We start from the raw sequence: 22,090 nt of genomic DNA on the forward strand, positions 1-22,090 counted from the left end.
TTCCACATGGGACATCTTGGAATCTCCAGAATGAAGACCCTAATGAGAGTATTCACATACTGGCCTGGAATGGATCAGGATATTGGGAAAATGGTGAAATTATGTAGAGGTTGCCAACTAGCAAGATCTTCCCCCATATGGACGCAACCTTGGCCTAAAACATGTCAAAATGGCCAGAAATTTTTAAATACAAACACCCTACAGCGGCAAACACAATAAAAGCGCTGGACGAGGTATTTAGTCGGTTCGGAGTTCCGAAAAACAATTTTTAGTGATAATGGCACTATGTTCACAAATCAAGAATTCAAGCACTGCTGTGAGGCACTGGCCATTGAACACATTACAAGACCAACTTTTAACCCTCGATCAAACGGACAAGCAGGAAGATTTGTCGATACTTTTAAACAAGCTTTAAAAAAGAATAATAACATCGACACGGAAGAAAAAAAGCATTAAAAAATTCTTAGCAATATATAGGATAGCACCAAATACAAATGCTAAATTATCCCCAGCTGAAATTATGTTTGCCATGAAGGTACATTCGGTTTTCAACCGGTTAATCCCAAGAGAAAAAGTTAAAAAAAATATCAAGGATAATGTAAGGTACAAGACTTACAATGACGAGATAAAGTTTTCTTCAAATATTATCGGGCAGGGAAGAGTTTTTGGGAAGAAGGCATAATCTCAAGAAGAATTGGGAGAATGTTTTACATTATAAAAGGGCAGATTTTTTCCCACAAAAAACATTAACCAACTGAGACCCCGATACATAGAAACAGTCAGAAACCAAGAGTTACCAATGAAACTGCTATATGACACTTTCTATATACAACCTCCAAACAAGGAAGTACCAGTAACTCAGAAATCCAGCCACTCTCCAAAACTAAAAAATCGGCAAACACAAATGGTGAGGAGAAGTGAAAGGAAAAGGAAAAGGACCAAATTTTTTGGACAAAGTTTAAAAAGGAAAAAATGGTAGAAGCAAAATTTTATGGAAGAATTTAGCTTTGGAGGAAGGTGATGTAATGGAATGACCTAACATCCCTTGATAGATGAAATGAACTATACCCTCTCACATGATGGAAAGAGAAGAAAAAAAGACAGGAAGAGAATGAGAAAAGATGTTGAGTAACTTTTATTTCACATGTATTCCCTTGTAAATAAACCCCTTTGTCTTTCACCCATAACCCCGTGATTCTTGTTGTATTCTTATTTAAAGTAAGGATATAACAAAAATATTCTATATCACCTCATTAATGTTGATTGCATCTTTGAGCCCTACCCCAAAAATTGAACATATAAAATGTAAAAAATAATGAAAACGTAATATGTTGTTGCATAGTGGTCACAAAGGACATAATATTCCGTATTAAACAGCAAATCTTTTTGTGAGTAAAAGATAAAAAATAATTATTTATAATTATGTCACCTCTTTAAGAAATAAGTTCTTAAAGTTAAGAATTGTCTGGGAAATAAAAAAAAAAGTCGGTTGGCTGACCTTGTTGCGAGATTGTGACTTCCTGTAACTAGATCACTACAAATCGTCTGAATTAATGTTAATCTTTATTGAAAATGTTAAAATTTCTCTTCATTCCGTGGCAATTGATAGTGGTCTGGGGGGTTTGGTTCCTAACTAATGGAGTCAGAGAGGGCTTCATTTTGGGGTTTGTATCCTTCAACCAGCAGTAATTATCACTTCCTGCACTGATGAGATATATATATATATATATATTTATTTAAACCAACATTAAAAATAACAGAGCTTGTGTAACTGTACTCTATATTTTATCTTTTTGGCAAAAGCAACATTGATTTTACTACTTTAGCAAAAAGGCAAAGAAATCAATTTTGTACAATTTAAGTAGTGAAGCTGAAATGAGTTTAAACTTCTAGATAACATTGGTTGTTTCTAATGCTTTTAATGTTATATATTGTGTATATTTAGGCAGAATTCTTTCACTTAAGCAAACATTGTTAAAAATAACATCATTCTTTACTTAATTATACATGTTTTTTTATTTTATTTTTACAAAATAATTGCTAAAATCAAAATAATATTGCTGTTAAATGGGCTGGAATTTGAGGGGAGGGAACTAAAAACAAAAGTTCAGATAGAATTCATGACTGTATTTCCTCCTCCTCCTCCTAATTTTCTCTTAACTTCCAGCTCATGTCTGTCTCTCTCACCTCTGCCACCAGGCTTTTTATTAAAAAAAAAAAAAAAAAAAAAAACTAACTGCATTTCATTTGCATATGTGTATGGTGGGTGGTGTGATCTCGTGCGATTTCACAAGACCACACCTTATAAAGCCACAGTCGCCATCTTTAATCTCTCTCTCAGACCCCACCTGAAGGTAAGTCATACAGCCACGCGCACGGGCGCTTGCTTCTTTGACTATTACATTCAACTCCACAAACATGTTCCGTATGCATCACAAACGTTTTCGATTTTTCATCTAATCAGGTGTAGGCGACAAACATGAATAAAAAAACTGGAGAAAAGAAGAATATGTCAAAAGATAGCCGAGAATGCGCACATGGAGTCAGTTAGAGGCCAAAAGAAATTATATACATATATTTTTACAAAGAAGTCACCACTTATCAAGGCTCAGAGGCCACTCGAGGATAAGAGTTAAAGAGTGTACAGTAGTCAATGGGACAATATAGTAATCATTAGTAGTGTAAATTTGGTAAATTGGATTTCTTAAGGGAACAGCTCATAAAGAACTTGTTCACATTGGACTTGAAGATAACCATATAGTCAGTTCTAAGAAAGAAGCTTTGTTCATGGAATCTATGTTTAGGTTTAGACACAGATAAAAAGTGGGGGAAATTATTGAGAGTGTTTTAAGCTAGACGAGTGTTTTTCATGAAAGTTAGGACGGTGGGAGGGGATAGATTAGAGCTCAGACGAGCACTTGCCATGAAAATAACAATAAAGACATGCTCGCAACGTCTCTTCTGTGGGGAAAGAGGTTGCAGGGAAGGGAAGAGAAAAGGGCATCCCCTACTAGGCTACGAAGTCTATTTTGAGCTCTAGGCAGGATAAAGCTCCTACCCAGATGCCCAGATGGATGCACCTGGCTCTTACATAGGTAGAGAATTGCATCAGCAGGTAAATATCTACTCGATCGATAGAAGGATCCCACCATTTTTCCAGCAGCCTTGGCGACGGATTTGATGTACATATTCCATTTCAGATCAGGAGTAAAGATCAAACCCAGAAACTTGTCAAAACATGGAGCCTCCCCAAGACGAGATCCATTCATTTCAATTGATGCCAGATGGGGATCAGAGCGTTGATGATGTAACATTAGAAGTTTGATTTTAGATGCATTAAAAGTAACCATATATGTGCATAATTTATTTAATTGAAAAGACGTTTTTAGTCTTAATTTTACATTGGACCCTTTCCATTTTTTGCATTGTAATTTTTACTTCAGGTGGGAACTGGCTGATGTAATAACTATAACTTTGATTAATCAAAATACTTTCAAATCCTTCTGGATTCATCTTTAAGGATTAATTAAACTGGTTGAAGTTTTACTATTTATATTTATCGATGCTTAATTTTCATTGGTTAATAAATTATTAATTATTATTATTATTATTATTATCATAAACACTTGAAAAGGTGAAGGCTATTAGTAAAGTTTATTTTGTTTATGTTAGTTTTTTTATTTTTTATTAGTATAGCTTAGAATATTCAAAATTTACGTTTGTTACATTGTATAAGAATCTTAATGTTATCAACTAGGAGCTTTCTAAACTGGGACAAAAGAACGGAACGCGGGTTTGTCAGATGTTTAAAGATGGCACTTTTGTTCAGAGCGATGTAATGTTAGTTTCCTGGACAATATCGTGGTTGTCATACCTGTGTATATGTTTCTGTCGGAGGCACAGTCTCCCAATGGGTATTTGAATTCATATACAAGGTTAGTCTTACCAAGTGACTCTGTAGAAGAGGAGGAATTATTGCTCATAAGATCGGAAGTTTTACATTTGTTATAGTAAATAGTTAATCCTGAACGAAGGCAGTGAAAAGTAACATTCAAAACAGAGAATCAGCAACTATGTCCCAGAGCCTAGCTGGAGTCCGAACACAGTACCCCTCGTAATAATAATAAAGGGTTGGGTTCGAGACTCCTAACAAACGGTTCCCCAGTTCGATACAAAAACACCTGATGAAGGCCGGAGGGCAAAATGGCCGAAACGTTGTGACTATAACAACCAAGATGAGGAAGTCAGTCCGACAATCTCAATTGAGAGAGAGAGAGAGAGAGTCGTAAAGGGAGAGAGAGAGAGAGAGAGTCGTAAAGGGAGAGAGAGAGAGAGAGTTGTAAAGGGAGAGAGAGAGAGAGAGTTGTAAAGGGAGAGAGAGAGAGAGTCGTAAAGGGAGAGAGAGAGTCGTAAAGAGAGAGAGAGAGTCGTAAAGAGAAAGAGAGAGTCGTAAAGAGAAAGAGAGAGATGGTTAGAAAGAGAGAGATGGTTAGAAAGAGAGAGATAGTTAGAAAGAGAGAGATAGTTAGAAAGAGAGAGATAGTTAGAAAGAGAGAGTCGTAAAGAGAAAGAGTTGTAAACAGAAAGAGAGTTGTAAAGAGAAAGAGAGAGTTAGAAAGAGAAAGAGAGAGAGAGTTAGAGAGAGAGTTGTAAAGAGAAAGAAACAGACATTTGGTAACAAACAAATAGGTAATGTTAATGTTCAAAATGTATTAAAAGTTAAATAATGTCAATCAATAAAATGGTTTATCATGCATATAGATTTCATTTTTTATTTAGATTTCAGCATATTTTCATTGAAAAAAAAATGTGTTTGCAGGAAAAAAAAAAAAATCATTAAATCTGGTTTGAAATAAAATTTTAAAAAATGACTTCAACATGAGGAAATATGAACTTTCTTTATATCTGGACAAATAAGGAGCAACAGCTAAGCAAAATCCATTCCCATTTGCAGCCGCGAAGGACGTCTTATTATAGAAGTTATGAATTTTGTAATATTTCTTTTCTAGATGCAAGTGCTAATATTATAATTATTTATTTTTTTAATCTTTATTTTTATTGCATTGTTTTATTAATTGTCTAAATGGTTTTCTCGTGGAAAGAAGTACCTATTCTATCTGGCAAGTTCCTTTGGAATATATATTTTATTTATTTATTTTTTATTTTTAACATATATTTTTCTTGTCCATAAATGTTTATATTTTCCAAGTTGATAACATAACAGATTTTGCAACTGTTTTCATTTTCAGTTGGTGAGAGTAGAATCTTTCACCTAACCCCCCTCTTAAACACACCAAATGGACTTTTATTAAGTACAATACTTAATTTTTAATTTTTTTTTTTAATGGAGAGTAGACAATGCATTGTGGATGCATTATCAGCAGCTCCTGTTACTCTCGCTTCTCTTTATTTGTCCCTCAGTTCTTACTGAGTCATAAAAGCTGTTTTCTAGATTGACAGTATTTTGCGTGAACAGCTGCCAGGGATGTCGGAAATTTTCTTTTTCTATGACTATCCTTGTAGCTATGTCACTAGTAAGGGTGCTGGAGGCAAACGTTTTATCTGGGCTGACGTTAGCTGCCTGATAGTCAGGAACCTGAACCTTGGATTAACCACTAAGGAGGCTGTCCTATCAGCAGGTGCAAAGTACTGGGGCTGCTGTATTGCCATTTAGTGAATGGATTCTGGACCATGCAGTAGCTTATGGTGGGGCCTCTCGATGCCATATTAGTGGGTAATTGTTACAGCTTTACCTGTTCATGTGCTACAAAAAAATTCTTCATTTCTATTTCTCTCTTATTTTTCCTCTCTGCCCTGCTACAGGCAGGTCTGTCGACCTAGTCCACAAACCACAAAACACCATCATGAAAAGTCTCAATAAAAAACACACAATTAAACCCGGATCTCCAACTTCTAACGTAGACCCCCACTACCAGGTCTCCTTCTCTAACATCAGGGATCTACGTTCTAACCTTCTAGAAGTTGAAACCCAATTACAGGAGACTAAACCAGACATATTATTTCTAAGTGAAACTGGCATTGGACAGACCATTTCCCTAGATAAGTTCGTAATTAAAGGATACTCTAACTTAACTTCCAAATATGACCACCAAGATTGCCATGGGCATGTGCCTATATAAAAGATGGCTTTCCATGTGGTAGGGACGTCTCCAGAGAAGATCCTAACTTACCCTATATGTGCTTCCGGGTTGCACTAGCTCAAATTACTGCATTTATATTTGCTCTCTATCGCCCCCACAACAGCGGAGTTACTATCTTTAAAAGCATATCTGAGAAAATTGACCACGCCCTATCTGCTTATTCTTCAGCTAATATTCATGTTTGTGGAGACTTCAATGTTCACAATGTGGAATGGTTAACTCACTCAAACAAGACCGATGATGAGGGGAGGTTCTGTCATTTCTCCATTGCTTATGACCTCACTCAGATTGTTCACTAACCCACCCGTGTTCCCGATACTGACGGCCAGTATGCAAGTATCCTAGACCTCTTTCTCACAACTTGCCCTGAACTGTGCTCAGCTTCTGGTCTGCCTCCACTTGGATCTTCCAACCACTCAGTTGTATCAGTTAAGATAAAAATGAAATATAATAAGTCCTCAGATGTACCTCTCTATCGTACAGTATATGGATACTCTATGGCTGACTGGGATAGCTTCTGTACATTTATATCAGATCTACCTCTGCGTTCCATGTTTAAAAAGGATGTCTCCTCTATAGTATCAGACCTGACAGAAGGGTTAATTGGATGTATAGACCGTTTCATGCCCTCAAAAAAATTCCAGCAAAAACCTAACAGCCAGCCGTGGTTCTCTCCAGAATGTGCTGCTGCCATTGCGCATAGAAATCACTTTTTCCATTGCTTCCAGCATAATAGATGTACTGAGACTAAAGCCGATTTCAGAACTGCCAGCAACCACTGTAAAAAAGTAATAAAGAATGCAAGAGTGTTGTATGCTCAGTCCGTCAAGTCCAAAGTAGCTGAGCAGCAGCTTGGTTCCCACCAGTTTTGGCAAATAGCAAACAGAATCCTGAACAGAAGCATGTGCTCTATCCCAACTCTCATAAATGGACTTGAGGTAATCTCGTCAGCATCTGACAAAGCCAAACTCTTTGCAGCTTATTCTAACCTTTGCGACCAAAGCTGCGCCCATACTTACAAAACTGTTTAAACGTCCTCTTAAGGAGAATTGCTTCCCGTCACCCTGGAAAATCTCATCAGTATGCCCTGTATTTAAGAATTTAGGTGATTCCTCACCCCCCTCTCAGTACAGGCCAATAAGTCTCCTGTGCGTCATGAATAAGTTGCTGGAATCTGTGTTAAATAGAGAAGTAATCAACCATCTTAGCAAAAATAACCTTCTTAGTGACACACAATATGGTTTCCGTTCTGCTAGATCTACAGCAGATGTGCTTACAGTTACATCTCATAGGATTAGCGAATCTCTCGACGGAGGCTACCTTTCTAGGGCAATTGCTCTTGACATATCAAAGGCCTTTGATAGAGTATGGCATAAAGATTTACTTCACAAGATCTCCAGCTACGGTATAGCTGGAAATGTTCAGAATAGACTTCATAATCTCGTAGGAGATGTCTTCCCTGCAACCTCTATCTCACAGAAGAGATGTTGCGAGTTTGTCTCTGATGTATCGTTATTTTTATGGAAAGTGTTTGACTGAGCTTCAGTCTATGGTCCCCCCTCGCCTAACTTTCACAAGAAACACTCGTCTAGCTGAAAACACTATCAATAATTCCCCCCCACTCTTTATCTGTGCCTAAACCTAAACGTAGATTCCATGAACAAAGCTTCTTTCTTAGAACTGCACGCCTGTGGAATTGTCTTCCGTTTTCCTGCTTTCCGGCTGACTACAATATGGTTGTGTTCAAGTCTAACGTAAATAAGTTCTTGATGAGCCGTTCCATATAAGTTATCAAATTTACCGAATTTTCATTACTAATGATTACTATATTGTCCAATTTCTACTGTACACTCTTTAACTCTTGGCCTTGATAATATAGTGATGTCTGCGTAAAAAAAAAAAAAAAAAAATGTCTTCTCAATTATTAAATCGTTTCTCTCTGATAGGTTCATAAGTGTAGTGGTTGATGGGCAGAAATCAGAAGCTCTTAGTATTAATGCTGGAGTCCCTCAGGGGTCCATCCTGGACCCAACTCTCTTCCTGATCTATATTAATGATCTTCCAAATCACATCCTTACATCATTCGTAGACATGTCTTTTTCTCTTCCCTACAACCTCTTTCTCACAGAAGAGATGTTGCGAGTTTGTCTCTGCTTTATCGTTATTTTCATGGCAGGTGCTCAGCTGAGCTCCATTCTGTGGTCCCCATCTAGCAGAAAACATTATCACTAGTTTCCCCCACTCTTTATCTATGCCTAAACCTAAGCAAAGCTTCTTTCTTAGAACTGCACGCCTATGGAATTGTTTTCCGTTTTCCTGCTTTCCAGCCGACTACAATATGGTTGTCTTCAAGTCTAATGTAAACAAGTTTTTGATGAGCCGTTTCATATAAGTTAACAAATTTACCGAATCTCCATTACTAACGGTTACTATATTGTCCAATTATCTACTGTACACTCTTTAACCCTTATCAAGGCCAAGAGGCTACTCGAGGATAAGTAGTGATGCCTATGTAAAAAAAAAATTTTTTTTCTTTTCTTTTTTCTTTTTTTACAAAATTGGGTAAAATACAGTATAATCTGGCTTATGGAAAAATAATGTTGTTCACTTATTAATTGGAAAATAAAAAAGGGAAAATAATTTCATGAAATACTGTGAGAAATTCCATATACAACCGCCATCTTTCTTTTAGGCCGGCCACACAGTTCTAGTAGCCGGTCTGTGATTGGTTTGAATTTGAATATGTCAGGTGATTTGACTTGGCGCACTTTTTGTATCATGCTATTTATTTTTCAGTGTAGCAGAAACACGGCATCGGGAGAGACTTCACTCAGCGGCTCTCACTGAAGGGAGCCAAGACAATTCCTTCACGGACACCAAACAGTCGGTGAATGAATCTACAAGCAGAGACAACTTATATTGCTGAATATATCCAAATCAAGAATGACATTCAAAAACTGTTCTGCATGTTTATTTTCCAAATATTGGATCTTATCTCATTTTATCCTGAGTCCCAAGGGGCTCACATCTTGCCTGATTATAGGCGCCATCATTCCCACCGTGTTCACCATGAACATCATGGATCATTCCAACAATAGGAATTCGAACTAAAGGCTCCATGCGTATGGAAGCAAATCGCCCACCATTTTGCAAAAAGACGATACCAGAACCAAAGAACTTTCATTGCTGTTACTTGTGAATAAATTTTGAGTTTAAAGGTATGGTTTTTGTTTGTGGAATTCATTTGCTTCTGCAGGGAGGAAATTGAGTGTGTGAGAAAGAAATTTCTTACAATACAAAAGTTCAATTTATGAAAATAGAATTTATTCTAAATAAAACAAGAAATGAAAACATATATTCTGAGGAAAATATAAGGAAAAATTTGGAAATTATAAGAGCAAACTAAAAATTATATTAAAACACATATATAATACCACAAATGTTGATGAAAAAAATATCAAACTAATATAAGGAAAAATTTGGAAATTATAAGAGCAAACTAAAAATTATATTAAAACACATATATAATACCACAAATGTTGATGAAAAAAATATCAGAAAACCAAGTTTTAGTTTAGATTTTTGTAGCTGGTAAAAGTTTCCATACTTTTAAAAAGCTTAAAATTCAAGATGGCATCTGTCAATTATTTGAAATTCAGGTATTAATATTCTAATATTTTTGCATGTTTCAGCAAATCACCCTAAATCTTATTTAGACAAAAAAAAAATTAGTTTAATTTAAAAACATTTTTTGAAGTTTTGTTTACTGTTAATGTTGTTAAGCAAAAAATATGTACTCAATCGTTATTTTTTTGGAAAAATTTAAAATGTAATTTTTGATAAAAAATTACTGAAAAATTCATTCTGCTTTTAATTATAAAAATTAAGGGTTTCATTTTTCTGGATAAATCAAATTTTGTTAAAAAAATATTGGATTTTAGTAGATTTTAATTAGTTAAAAAAAAACAAAAAAAAAACATCAATTGAGTTAAAATGCATTAGAGCACAAACTAAAGACTTACCTTTAAAAGGTTGATTTTTAGAGGTCTTAAAGTCTATTTTGAACGAATGTCACATTTAAAATTGTCACAAGTAGTTTTTACGTTATTATCCAATGTATTGGAAAAACTGAATGCACGCTTGCACAAACATAGTAATATAATACCGAACAAGCTATTATAATATTTTTGTTTTAAAAAATTAGAATAAGCGATAAAAAAGACTCACCAAAAGAAAGATTTGACATTTTCTTGCACTAAAGTCCAGGACTCACCAAAATTCTGTGTCAAATACAGCTACAATTAAAAACAGATAAACATTACAAAGATTAAAACTTTTCCATTGTGTGAAAGAAAATAAATCAGGGCTTATTGAAATAAATTATTATTTCAATTAATTTTTACAGTTTGCCGATTTATGTTATAAAAAATGAGATCAAAACAAAAGAAAGGAGGGGGAGAAGGAAAAAAGGAGAAGGAGGACAACAACGAAAAAAAGGACGAGGAGAACGAAAAAAAAGGACGAGGAGAACGAAAAAAAAGGACGAGGAAAACGAAAAAAAAGGACGAGGAGAACGAAAAAAAAGGACGAGGAAAACGAAAAAAAAGGACGAGGAGAACGAAAAAAAAGGACGAGGAAAACGAAAAAAAAGGACGAGGAGAACGAAAAAAAGGACGAGGAAAACGAAAAAAAAGGACGAGGAGAACGAAAAAAAGGACGAGGAAAACGAAAAAAAAGGACGAGGAGAACGAAAAAAAAGGACGAGGAAAACGAAAAAAAAGGACGAGGAGAACGAAAAAAAAAGGACGAGGAGAACGAAAAAAAGGACGAGGAAAACGAAAAAAAGGACGAGGAAAACGAAAAAAAAAGGACGAGGAAAACGAAAAAAAGGAAGAGGAAAACGAAAAAAAGGAAGAGGAAAACGAAAAAAAGGAAGAGGAAAACGAAAAAAAGGAAGAGGAAAACGAAACAAAGGAAGAGGAAAACGAAAAGAAGGAAGAGGAAAACGAAAAGAAGGAAGAGGAAAACGAAAAGAAGGAGGAGGAAAACGAAAAGAAGGACGAGGAAAACGAAAAAAAAGGACGAGGAGAACGAAAAAAAGGACGAGGAAAACGAAAAAAAAAGGACGAGGAGAACGAAAAAAAAGGACGAGGAAAACGAAAAAAAAGGACGAGGAGAACGAAAAAAAGGACGAGGAGAACGAAAAAAAGGACGAGGAAAACGAAAAAAAGGACGAGGAAAACGAAAAAAAGGACGAGGAGAACGAAAAAAAAGGACGAGGAGAACGAAAAAAAGGACGAGGAAAACGAAAAAAAGGACGAGGAAAACGAAAAAAAAGGAAGAGGAAAACGAAAAAAAGGAAGAGGAAAACGAAAAAAAGGAAGAGGAAAACGAAAAAAAGGAAGAGGAAAACGAAAAAAAGGAAGAGGAAAACGAAAAAAAGGAAGAGGAAAACGAAAAAAAGGAAGAGGAAAACGAAAAAAAGGAAGAGGAAAACGAAAAAAAGGAAGAGGAAAACGAAAAAAAGGAAGAGGAAAACGAAAAAAAGGAAGAGGAAAACGAAAAAAAGGAAGAGGAAAACGAAAAAAAGGAAGAGGAGAACGAAAAAAAAGGACGAGGAGAACGAAAGAAAAGGACGAGGAGAACGAAAAAAAGGACGAGGAAAACGAAAAAAAGGACGAGGAAAACGAAAAAAAGGAAGAGGAAAACGAAAAAAAGGAAGAGGAAAACGAAAAAAAGGAAGAGGAAAACGAAAAAAAGGAAGAGGAAAACGAAAAAAAGGAAGAGGAAAACGAAAAAAAGGAAGAGGAAAACGAAAAAAAGGAAGAGGAAAACGAAAAAAAGGAAGAGGAAAACGAAAAAAAGGAAGAGGAAAACGAAAAAAAGGAAGAGGAGAACGAAAAAAAAGGACGAGGAGAACGAAAAAAAGGACGAGGAAAACGAAAAAAAAGGACGAGGAGAACGAAAAAAAAGGACGAGGAAAACGAAAAAAAAGGACGAGGAGAACGAAAAAAAAGGACGAGGAAAACGAAAAAAAAGGACGAGGAGAACGAAAAAAAGGACGAGGAAAACGAAAAAAAAAGGACGAGGAAAACGAAAAAAAAAGGACGAGGAAAACGAAAAAAAAAGGACGAGGAAAACGAAAAAAAGGAAGAGGAAAACGAAAAAAAGGAAGAGGAAAACGAAAAAAAGGAAGAGGAAAACGAAAAAAAGGAAGAGGAAAACGAAAAAAAGGAAGAGGAAAACGAAACAAAGGAAGAGGAAAACGAAAAGAAGGAAGAGGAAAACGAAAAGAAGGAAGAGGAAAACGAAAAGAAGGAAGAGGAAAACGAAAAGAAGGAAGAGGAAAACGAAAAGAAGGAAGAGGAAAACGAAAAGAAGGAAGAGGAAAACGAAAAGAAGGAAGAGGAAAACGAAAAGAAGGAGGAGGAAAACGAAAAGAAGGAGGAGGAAAACGAAAAGAAGGACGAGGAAAACGAAAAAAAAGGACGAGGAGAACGAAAAAAAGGACGAGGAAAACGAAAAAAAAGGACGAGGAGAACGAAAAAAAAGGACGAGGAAAACGAAAAAAAAGGACGAGGAGAACGAAAAAAAGGACAAGGAAAACGAAAAAAAGGACGAGGAAAACGAAAAAAAGGACGAGGAAAACGAAAAAAAAGGACGAGGAAAACGAAAAAAAAGGACGAGGAGAACGAAAAAAAGGACGAGGAAAACGAAAAAAAGGACGAGGAAAACGAAAACAAAAGGACGAGGAAAACGAAAAAAAAAGGACGAGGAAAACGAAAAAAAAAGGACGAGGAAAACGAAAAAAAGGAAGAGGAAAACGAAAAAAAGGAAGAGGAAAACGAAAAAAAGGAAGAGGAAAACGAAAAAAAGGAAGAGGAAAACGAAAAGAAGGAAGAGGAAAACGAAAAGAAGGAAGAGGAAAACGAAAAAAAGGAAGAGGAAAACGAAAAAAAGGAAGAGGAAAACGAAAAAAAGGAAGAGGAAAACGAAACAAAGGAAGAGGAAAACGAAACAAAGGAAGAGGAAAACGAAAAGAAGGAAGAGGAAAACGAAAAGAAGGAAGAGGAAAACGAAAAGAAGGAAGAGGAAAACGAAAAGAAGGAAGAGGAAAACGAAAAGAAGGAAGAGGAAAACGAAAAGGAGGAGGAAAACGAAAAGAAGGAGGAGGAAAACGAAAAGAAGGAGGAGGAAAACGAAAAGAAGGAGGAGGAAAACGAAAAGAAGGAAGAGGAAAACGAAAAGAAGGAAGAGGAAAACGAAAAAAGGAAGAGGAAAACGAAAAAAGGAAGAGGAAAACGAAAAAAGGAAGAGGAAAACGAAAAAAGGAAGAGGAAAACGAAAAAAGGAAGAGGAAAACGAAAAAAGGAAGAGGAAAACGAAAAAAAGGAAGAGGAAAACGAAAAAAAGGAAGAGGAAAACGAAAAAAAGGAAGAGGAAAACGAAAAAAAGGAAGAGGAAAACGAAAAAAAGGAAGAGGAAAACGAAAAAAAGGAAGAGGAAAACGAAAAAAAGGAAGAGGAAAACGAAAAAAAGGAAGAGGAAAACGAAAAAAAGGAAGAGGAAAACGAAAAAAAGGAAGAGGAAAACGAAAAAAAAAGAAGAGGAAAACGAAAAAAAAAGAAGAGGAAAACGAAAAAAAAAGAAGAGGAAAACGAAAAAAAAAAAGGAAGAGGAAAACGAAAAAAAAGAAGAGGAAAACGAAAAAAAAGAAGAGGAAAACGAAAAAAAAGAAGAGGAAAACGAAAAAAAAGAAGAGGAAAACGAAAAAAAAGAAGAGGAAAACGAAAAAAAAGAAGAGGAAAACGAAAAAAAAAAAGGAAAACGAAAAAAAGAGGAAAACGAAAAAAAGAGGAAAACGAAAAAAAAGAGGAAAACAAAAAAAAAAGATGAAAACAAAAAAAGAAGAGGAAAACAAAAAAAGAAGAGGAAAACAAAAAAAGAAGAGGAAAACAAAAAAAGAAGAGGAAAACGAAAAAAAAGAAGAGGAAAACGAAAAAAAAGAAGAGGAAAACGAAAAAAAAGAAGAGGAAAACGAAAAAAAAGAAGAGGAAAACGAAAAAAAAGAAGAGGAAAACGAAAAAAAAGAAGAGGAAAACGAAAAAAAAGAAGAGGAAAGCGAAAAAAAAGAAGGAAGAGGAAAACGAAAAAAAGAAGGAAGAGGAAAACGAAAAAAAGAAGGGAGAGGAAAACGAAAAAAAGAAGGGAGAGGAAAACGAAAAAAAGAAGGGAGAGGAAAACGAAAAAAAGAAGGGAGAGGAAAACGAAAAAAAGAAGGGAGAGGAAAACGAAAAAAAGTAGGAAGAGGAAAACGAAAAAAAGAAGGAAGAGGAAAACGAAAAAAAGTAGGAAGAGGAAACCGAAAAAAAGTAGGAAGAGGAAAACGAAAAAAAGAAGGAAGAGGAAAACGAAAAAAAGAAGGAAGAGGAAAACGAAAAAAAGAAGGAAGAGGAAAACGAAAAAAAGAAGGAAGAGGAAAACGAAAAAAAGAAGGAAGAGGAAAACGAAAAAAAGAAGGAAGAGGAAAACGAAAAAAAGAAGGAAGAGGAAAACGAAAAAAAGAAGGAAGAGGAAAACGAAAAAAAGAAGGAAGAGGAAAACGAAAAAAAGAAGGAAGAGGAAAACGAAAAAAAGAAGGAAGAGGAAAACGAAAAAAAGAAGGAAGAGGAAAACGAAAAAAAGAAGGAAGAGGAAAACGAAAAAAAGAAGGACGAGGAAAACGAAAAAAAGAAGGACGAGGAAAACGAAAAAAAGAAGGAAGAGGAAAACGAAAAAAAGAAGGAAGAGAAAGCGAAAAAAAAGGACGAGGAAAACGAAAAAAAAAGGAAGAGGAAAACGAAAAAAAGGAGGAAGAGGAAAACGAAAAAAAGAAGGAAGAAGAAAACGAAAAAAAGAAGGAAGAAGAAAACGAAAAAAAGAAGGAAGAGGAAAACGAAAAAAAGAAGGAAGAGGAAAACGAAAAAAAAAGGACGAGGAAAACGAAAAAAAAAAGGACGAGGAAAACGAAAAAAAAAAGGACGAGGAAAACGAAAAAAAAAGGACGAGGAAAACGAAAAAAAAAGGACGAGGAAAACGAAAAAAAAAAAGAAGAGGAAAACGAAAAAAAAGAAGAGGAAAACGAAAAAAAAGAAGAGGAAAGCGAAAAAAAAGAAGGAAGAGGAAAACGAAAAAAAGAAGGAAGAGGAAAACGAAAAAAAGAAGGGAGAGGAAAACGAAAAAAAGAAGGGAGAGGAAAACGAAAAAAAGAAGGGAGAGGAAAACGAAAAAAAGAAGGGAGAGGAAAACGAAAAAAAGAAGGGAGAGGAAAACGAAAAAAAGTAGGAAGAGGAAAACGAAAAAAAGAAGGAAGAGGAAAACGAAAAAAAGTAGGAAGAGGAAACCGAAAAAAAGTAGGAAGAGGAAAACGAAAAAAAGAAGGAAGAGGAAAACGAAAAAAAGAAGGAAGAGGAAAACGAAAAAAAGAAGGAAGAGGAAAACGAAAAAAAGAAGGAAGAGGAAAACGAAAAAAAGAAGGAAGAGGAAAACGAAAAAAAGAAGGAAGAGGAAAACGAAAAAAAGAAGGAAGAGGAAAACGAAAAAAAGAAGGAAGAGGAAAACGAAAAAAAGAAGGAAGAGGAAAACGAAAAAAAGAAGGAAGAGGAAAACGAAAAAAAGAAGGAAGAGGAAAACGAAAAAAAGAAGGAAGAGGAAAACGAAAAAAAGAAGGAAGAGGAAAACGAAAAAAAGAAGGACGAGGAAAACGAAAAAAAGAAGGACGAGGAAAACGAAAAAAAGAAGGAAGAGGAAAACGAAAAAAAGAAGGAAGAGAAAGCGAAAAAAAAGGACGAGGAAAACGAAAAAAAAAGGAAGAGGAAAACGAAAAAAAGGAGGAAGAGGAAAACGAAAAAAAGAAGGAAGAAGAAAACGAAAAAAAGAAGGAAGAAGAAAACGAAAAAAAGAAGGAAGAGGAAAACGAAAAAAAGAAGGAAGAGGAAAACGAAAAAAAAAGGACAAGGAAAACGAAAAAAAAAAGGACGAGGAAAACGAAAAAAAAAAGGACGAGGAAAACGAAAAAAAAAGGACGAGGAAAACGAAAAAAAAAGGACGAGGAAAACGAAAAAAAAAAGGACGAGGAAAACGAAAAAAAAAGGACGAGGAAAACGAAAAAAAAAGGACGAGGAAAACGAAAAAAAAAGGACGAGGAAAACGAAAAAAAAAAAGGTCAAGGAAAACGAAAAAAAGAAGGAAGAGGAAAACAAAAAAAAAGAAGGACGAGGAAAACAAAAAAAAAAGGACGAGGAAAACAAAAAAAAAAACAGGACGAGGAAAAAAAAAAAGGACAAATAGAACGAAAAAAGGGAGTGGGGAATGAAAGAAAAAAAAAGAATGGGGAACGAAAGAAAAAAGGAGGAGGGAACGAAGAAAAAGGAGGGGGGAACAAAGAAAAAGGAGGGGGGAACAAAGAAAAAGGAGGGGGGAACAAAGAAAAAGGAGGGGGGAACAAAGAAAAAGGAGGGGGTGGGAACGAAAAAGGGGGTGGGAACGAAAGAAAAAGGAGGGGGTGGGAACGAAAAAAAAAAAGGAGGGGGTGGGAACGAAAAAGGAGGGGGGAGCTGTAAAGGGGGTGGGGAACAGAAAAGGGGGTGGGGAACAGAAAGGGGAGGAGAACACAAAAAGGAGGGGGTGAACACAAAAACGAGGGGGTGAACAGAAAAAAGAGGGGAGAACAAGAAAAAAAAGGAGGATTTCTGTCATATTGCAACAAAAATTGAACATTGTTATTTCATTTTCATAGAATAGCCTTGGTTGCTTCGGTAAAAACATTTTTGTCATACCTATATATATATATCTATAAAAGTGAAAATATTTGTGTGTGTAAGGACACTTCTCAGCCTATATACTCAACGAGTTTTTGATCTACAGACTTGAAATTTGTTATATAGGGTATTCAGACATGTGGAAACCCTTTTGATTTTCATCCGGAAAAAAGGGATGCTAAGGATGCAAAAATTGGTACTTGAGGTCATCAGATTTTTTAACTGTCAACTGTTTCACAATTGCACATGTGCGAATTGTTCACATAAGAATGAGTAGGTTTGAAAAAGGACCGTATCAAGCTGGCCTAATAGTTATCGTACTTGATACACTGTCTTGGAGGCGTCGATCTCAGCTCGGGTATATACATATATATTTTTACTTATAAAAAGTGAGCTGTTTAGAAAAAACAATATTTGCATGCATATTTTTCAGTTTCTTTCTGTTCATTTTTACTTCATTCTTTTTTAAGGCATTTAATGTTACTTTTAATAACAGGTGCACCTAGTGGCAAAAAAAAAAGAAAAAAAAAAAAAGGAAGAAAGGAAAAAAATGAATAAAAAAAAAGAAAGGTATTGAAAACTAGAAAAGTCCATCTTCAGATTAGGAAGGTTTTTTTATTTTTTTTTTTATTTTTAACCCGAAAAATACAAAACACGTAGTAGCACATTCACTAAAAAAACTAAAAAAAAAAGATAAAATCACATTACATTTACATTTTCTTCTTCAAGGCTTTTTGCCATTCACTTTCAATAAGATCTATTAGCTATCGAGACCCCAAAGAGAATGAATCTACCTTTTCTCTTTCACTCTGATTACTTATGTAACATGTTGGAACAGAATTTTTTGTCACTTATTGCCATTCATACAAAACATATACGTAATTTGCGAATGCATCAGACACCCATATTTTTTTTTTTTACATTCAATTTATAATATATAATAAATTCTTAATGCTGCAATATTTTAAGTTATAAATTTATTATATTTTTTTTACGAGAATATTGTCTTTTTCTTTTCCAGTTTTAACAACTAGTCCTTTACTTTTCCATATTTAAGTTTAACCATATTAGTTTTCATGCTCGCATTTTTCTATTGTAATATATATATATATATATATATGCAGCTTATGATAGGTTGATTTTGTGATAAGAAAATACTGCGTTGTAAAAGTTGCAGCTTAACAAAGCATTACCACATAAAAATAATATATTCACATACAATCAGTCAACTGACCATGTGAACTCACCCAACCGATTCAGCAACAATATTGAAGTCACCTGACGGGTTTTAACTAGATTATTATGCATGAATAGAGAACTGAAAAAGGTCAAAATATTAATTTCAAACGTCTTTTACTAATGTATCTTCACTTATCAAGGCTAAAAGCCACTTAAGAACAGAAGTTGACAGATTGACAGTTGAATGATAGATATTATGAGAGGATTGGAAAGAATAAATGATAGGATGAATTTCTCGATGGAGACTTCCTTTCTAGGGCAACTGCCCTTGACATATCAAAGGCCTTTGATAGGGTATGGCATAAAGGCCTACTCCACAAAATCTCCAGCTACGGTATAGCTGGAAATGTCTTTTCAATTATTAAATCATTTCTCTCTGATAGGTTCAGTTGATGGGCAAAAATCTGAAGCTTACAAAATTAATGGTGGCATCCCTCAAGGATCCATCCTGGCCCAACTCTCTGATCTACATCAATGATCTCCCACATCACATTCGAAGATCATTCGTAGACATTTATGCTGATGACTCACCATCTATGGCAGCATATCAAAAGGCCATAAATGACCAAGTTCTCTCTGATTCTCTCTCCTCTGATCTTGATCACGTGGTGCAATGGGGAAAGAGGTCGTTAGTTAATTTTAATGCATTTAAGATAAAGCTTCTATCTTTCCATCATCAACGCTCTGATCCCCGTCTGGAACTAATCAAAATGAATGGTTCTCATCTTGGGGAGGCTCCATGTTTTGACAAACTTCTAGGTCTGACTGGAAATATGGTGGGATCGTTCTACCACTCCAGTAGATATCTCACTGCTGATGCAATTTTCTACCTGTTTAAGAGCCAAGCACATCCACGGATGGAATACTGTTGCCACATCTGAGCAGGAGCTGCTAGAAGCAGCTTATCCTGACTTTACAGAGTTCAAAATAGACTTCATAACCTAGTGGGGTGCCCTTTTCTCTTCCCTGCATCTTCTTTCTCACAGAAGAGACACTGCGAGCCTGTCTCTGCTTTATCATTATTTTCATGGCAAGTGCTCATCTGAGCTACAATATATGGTTCCCTATCCTGACTTTTACAAAAAACACTTGTCTAGCCGAAACCAATTTCAATAATTTCCCCCACTCTTTATCTGCACCAAAACCTAAATGTAGATTCCATGAACAAAGTTTCTTTCTTAGAACTGCACACCTGTCGAACTCTTCCATTTGCCTACTTTCCAACTGACTACAATATGGTTGTCCAAGTCCAACACGAACAAATTCTTGATGAGCCATCCTCTTAAATAATTCAATTTATAAAATTTCCACTAATGATATATAACATATGAGAAATATTTGGAATCAAGTCTCCCCTTGCTGTTATTTAAGATCATTTTAAACCATACCAAATTTTAGTCTCCTCCATCAAGGCCAGATGTTTTGGGGAAATATCAGATATTTTGTAATTCATAAGCAAAACTAGGAAAACAAATGACTGATTGAAACATTTTATGACTGTAAAAAAGTGCCAAAAATAGGCTCTGGATGTCCCTTAATGTGTGACCTCAAGGACAAATGTCACATAGCCCACTACACAATTCAGGTTATGACCTTTTCAATGGTCACTGAGATTTGGAACTTATAAAATTACTAAAAAAAGGTGGTATCTCTCTCTCTCTCTCATATATATATATATATATATATATACTCAGGTTTTTTTATTCAAAAGTAATGGACTAATGAATTCAACGAGGTTGTTAGATAGTGCTCAATAAAAAGAGCTGATAATACTTGTTTATTGTTATATAAACATGCTCACATCCTGCTGCTACAAATAGCCACTTGTTTCAATCAAACAACAGATATCATCAGGCAGCGACTTGACTATTCAAAAGTTCAATGAATAAACTGAGATTATTCATTGAACTTTTGAATAGTCAAGTCGCTGCCTGATGATATCTGTTGTTTGATTGAAACAAGTGGCTATTTGTAGCAGCAGGATGTGACCATGTTTATATAACAATAAACAAGTATATATATATATATATATATATATGGATTTGTCTATACTCGTAGCCAAATTGAATACGGAAATGCTTATATCTTTGGTTCTATGGGACGAAACTACATGAAAATTTGCAGGCTTTTTTGAAGATTATTGAATGCCCACCCCTTGTCTCATCAAAGAACCTACAGTTGATTTTATTTGCTGGGCCTTTCTGCTTGTGTGGAGATAAAAAAACTTTTAAAATGCACTTCTGATGTTAGGCTGCATTAAAGTGTTAACTTTGGTCACAATTGGACCGTTCCTTCTTTTATAAAATTTAATTAAATTTTTCGATTATCGATTTTTGATACTTATCGGAGGTATTCTGATACAAAACCTATCTAAGAGCACTGTCAGACACAAAATACATTGGTGTGAAATTTAAGAAATTAGTCCAACCATTTTGGAGTTCATAGGAAATGAACAAACGAACACACATAGACAAAACATCTTTTATATTATATATATATTATGGAAATCACTCCACACAAGCTATGAAGTCACTAGATGTTAGGAACTAACAAAAATGGAAAATGATTATCACAAAGACAGGAGATGTCTATTGTACTTAGTTTTGAAAAGATCTGAATTAAATATTGAAAATTGATGAAATTGATTATAAAAAAAAAAAAAAACATCGTTAACATTTGTAAATTTTTCTGCAGCTTGTAGAAAAAAGTTTACATTCACAATAGTATGAGGTACAGAGATGTGGGGAGTCGTCTTTGCTTCATATATAAGACTAGCATAGTTAATCAACATCCCACTTCTGGGGGGGGGGGTCATAGGCAAGAAAATATTTCAGTTAAAATGTGTGTAACATCTTTCTTTAAAAACCTCTCTCTCTCATATATATATATATATATATATATAATATATATATATATATATAATATATATATATATATATATATATATATATATATATATATAAAATGGGTTAAGAAATTCCGAGAGAAAGATGTATATTTAAATGAGGGGGGGGGGTCACCAACAATGTGTATTTTTTTTTAACATTATTTTATTCCGTATTTTGGTTTTTCATTGAAAATTATGTTTAGATCATTGTAATAATGTTTTTAAATCATTGAAATAGTTTTTAACGCGTTTCAGATGTTCTGTGAAGCGTCCTCTTCAGAAAGTATTTAAAATGTAAAATATTTAGAATATACTTAAGATGTGTTTAAAATGTAAAAGAGCATTTTCGTTGTTCATTTCAAATGAACTACGAAAATAATGTTAAAAAATACATTGTTGGTAACTCCCCCCCCCCATTTAAATATATATACATATGTCCTCTGCCTCTCTAAAACAACAAAGAAACCCTCTAAATATAACTCCCCCCACCACCACCACCGATCTAATTCTGTTCCTGGTGACCCCAAAACAGTACATATTTATCATAAACGTTTTTTGAAATGAAGTGCCTAGATTTTGCCAGACGCAATCAGATGCAATGCTGAAAATAAAAAGAATCTGTTAACTTTGTAAGTGTGCCTCGTGTATTTTTTTTTTTTTTTTTTTTTTACTTATTTTCAGCTGGACATGCAACTTTGCTTTATATATAGGATCACAATCTGCCTTTTTCAATGCATGGCATTAACAATTTTATACGGTGACTTATATGACGGACAAGGTCATCTTTAAACACTTCAGTTCTTGTTTCACGCCATAAACCATTATAAAACCATTATAAAACCATTATAAAACCATTATAAAAACGCCTACTTCAACATGACTCTACATGCTAACGTGTAAATCGTCACTGACAACAAAAGACAAAGTCTTAGGAGAGAATTTGCTTTTATTACGTAGATTTCTAAATTACTTGGAATTTTAGTTTCACACTTTCAGTTTTATAG

General features: G+C 34.8%; 1 protein-coding gene across 2 annotated transcripts in view; it reads right to left on the bottom strand.

Annotated features, from left to right (window-relative positions):
• The window catches only part of LOC145249015 (sortilin-related receptor-like), a 287,750-nt gene that overhangs the window by 128,599 nt on the left and 137,061 nt on the right, over nt 1-22,090 (bottom strand). For both annotated transcript variants that reach the window (XM_080110875.1, XM_080110874.1), the window contains exon 4: nt 10,389-10,456. In XM_080110875.1, the coding sequence (XP_079967001.1) occupies nt 10,389-10,456 (68 nt within the window). The remainder of the gene's footprint in view (nt 1-10,388; nt 10,457-22,090) is intronic.

Source organism: Euprymna scolopes, chromosome 27 (assembly GCF_053919585.1).
Source record: "Euprymna scolopes isolate OS-2025 chromosome 27, ASM5391958v1, whole genome shotgun sequence".
NCBI lineage: Eukaryota > Metazoa > Mollusca > Cephalopoda > Sepiida > Sepiolidae > Euprymna > Euprymna scolopes.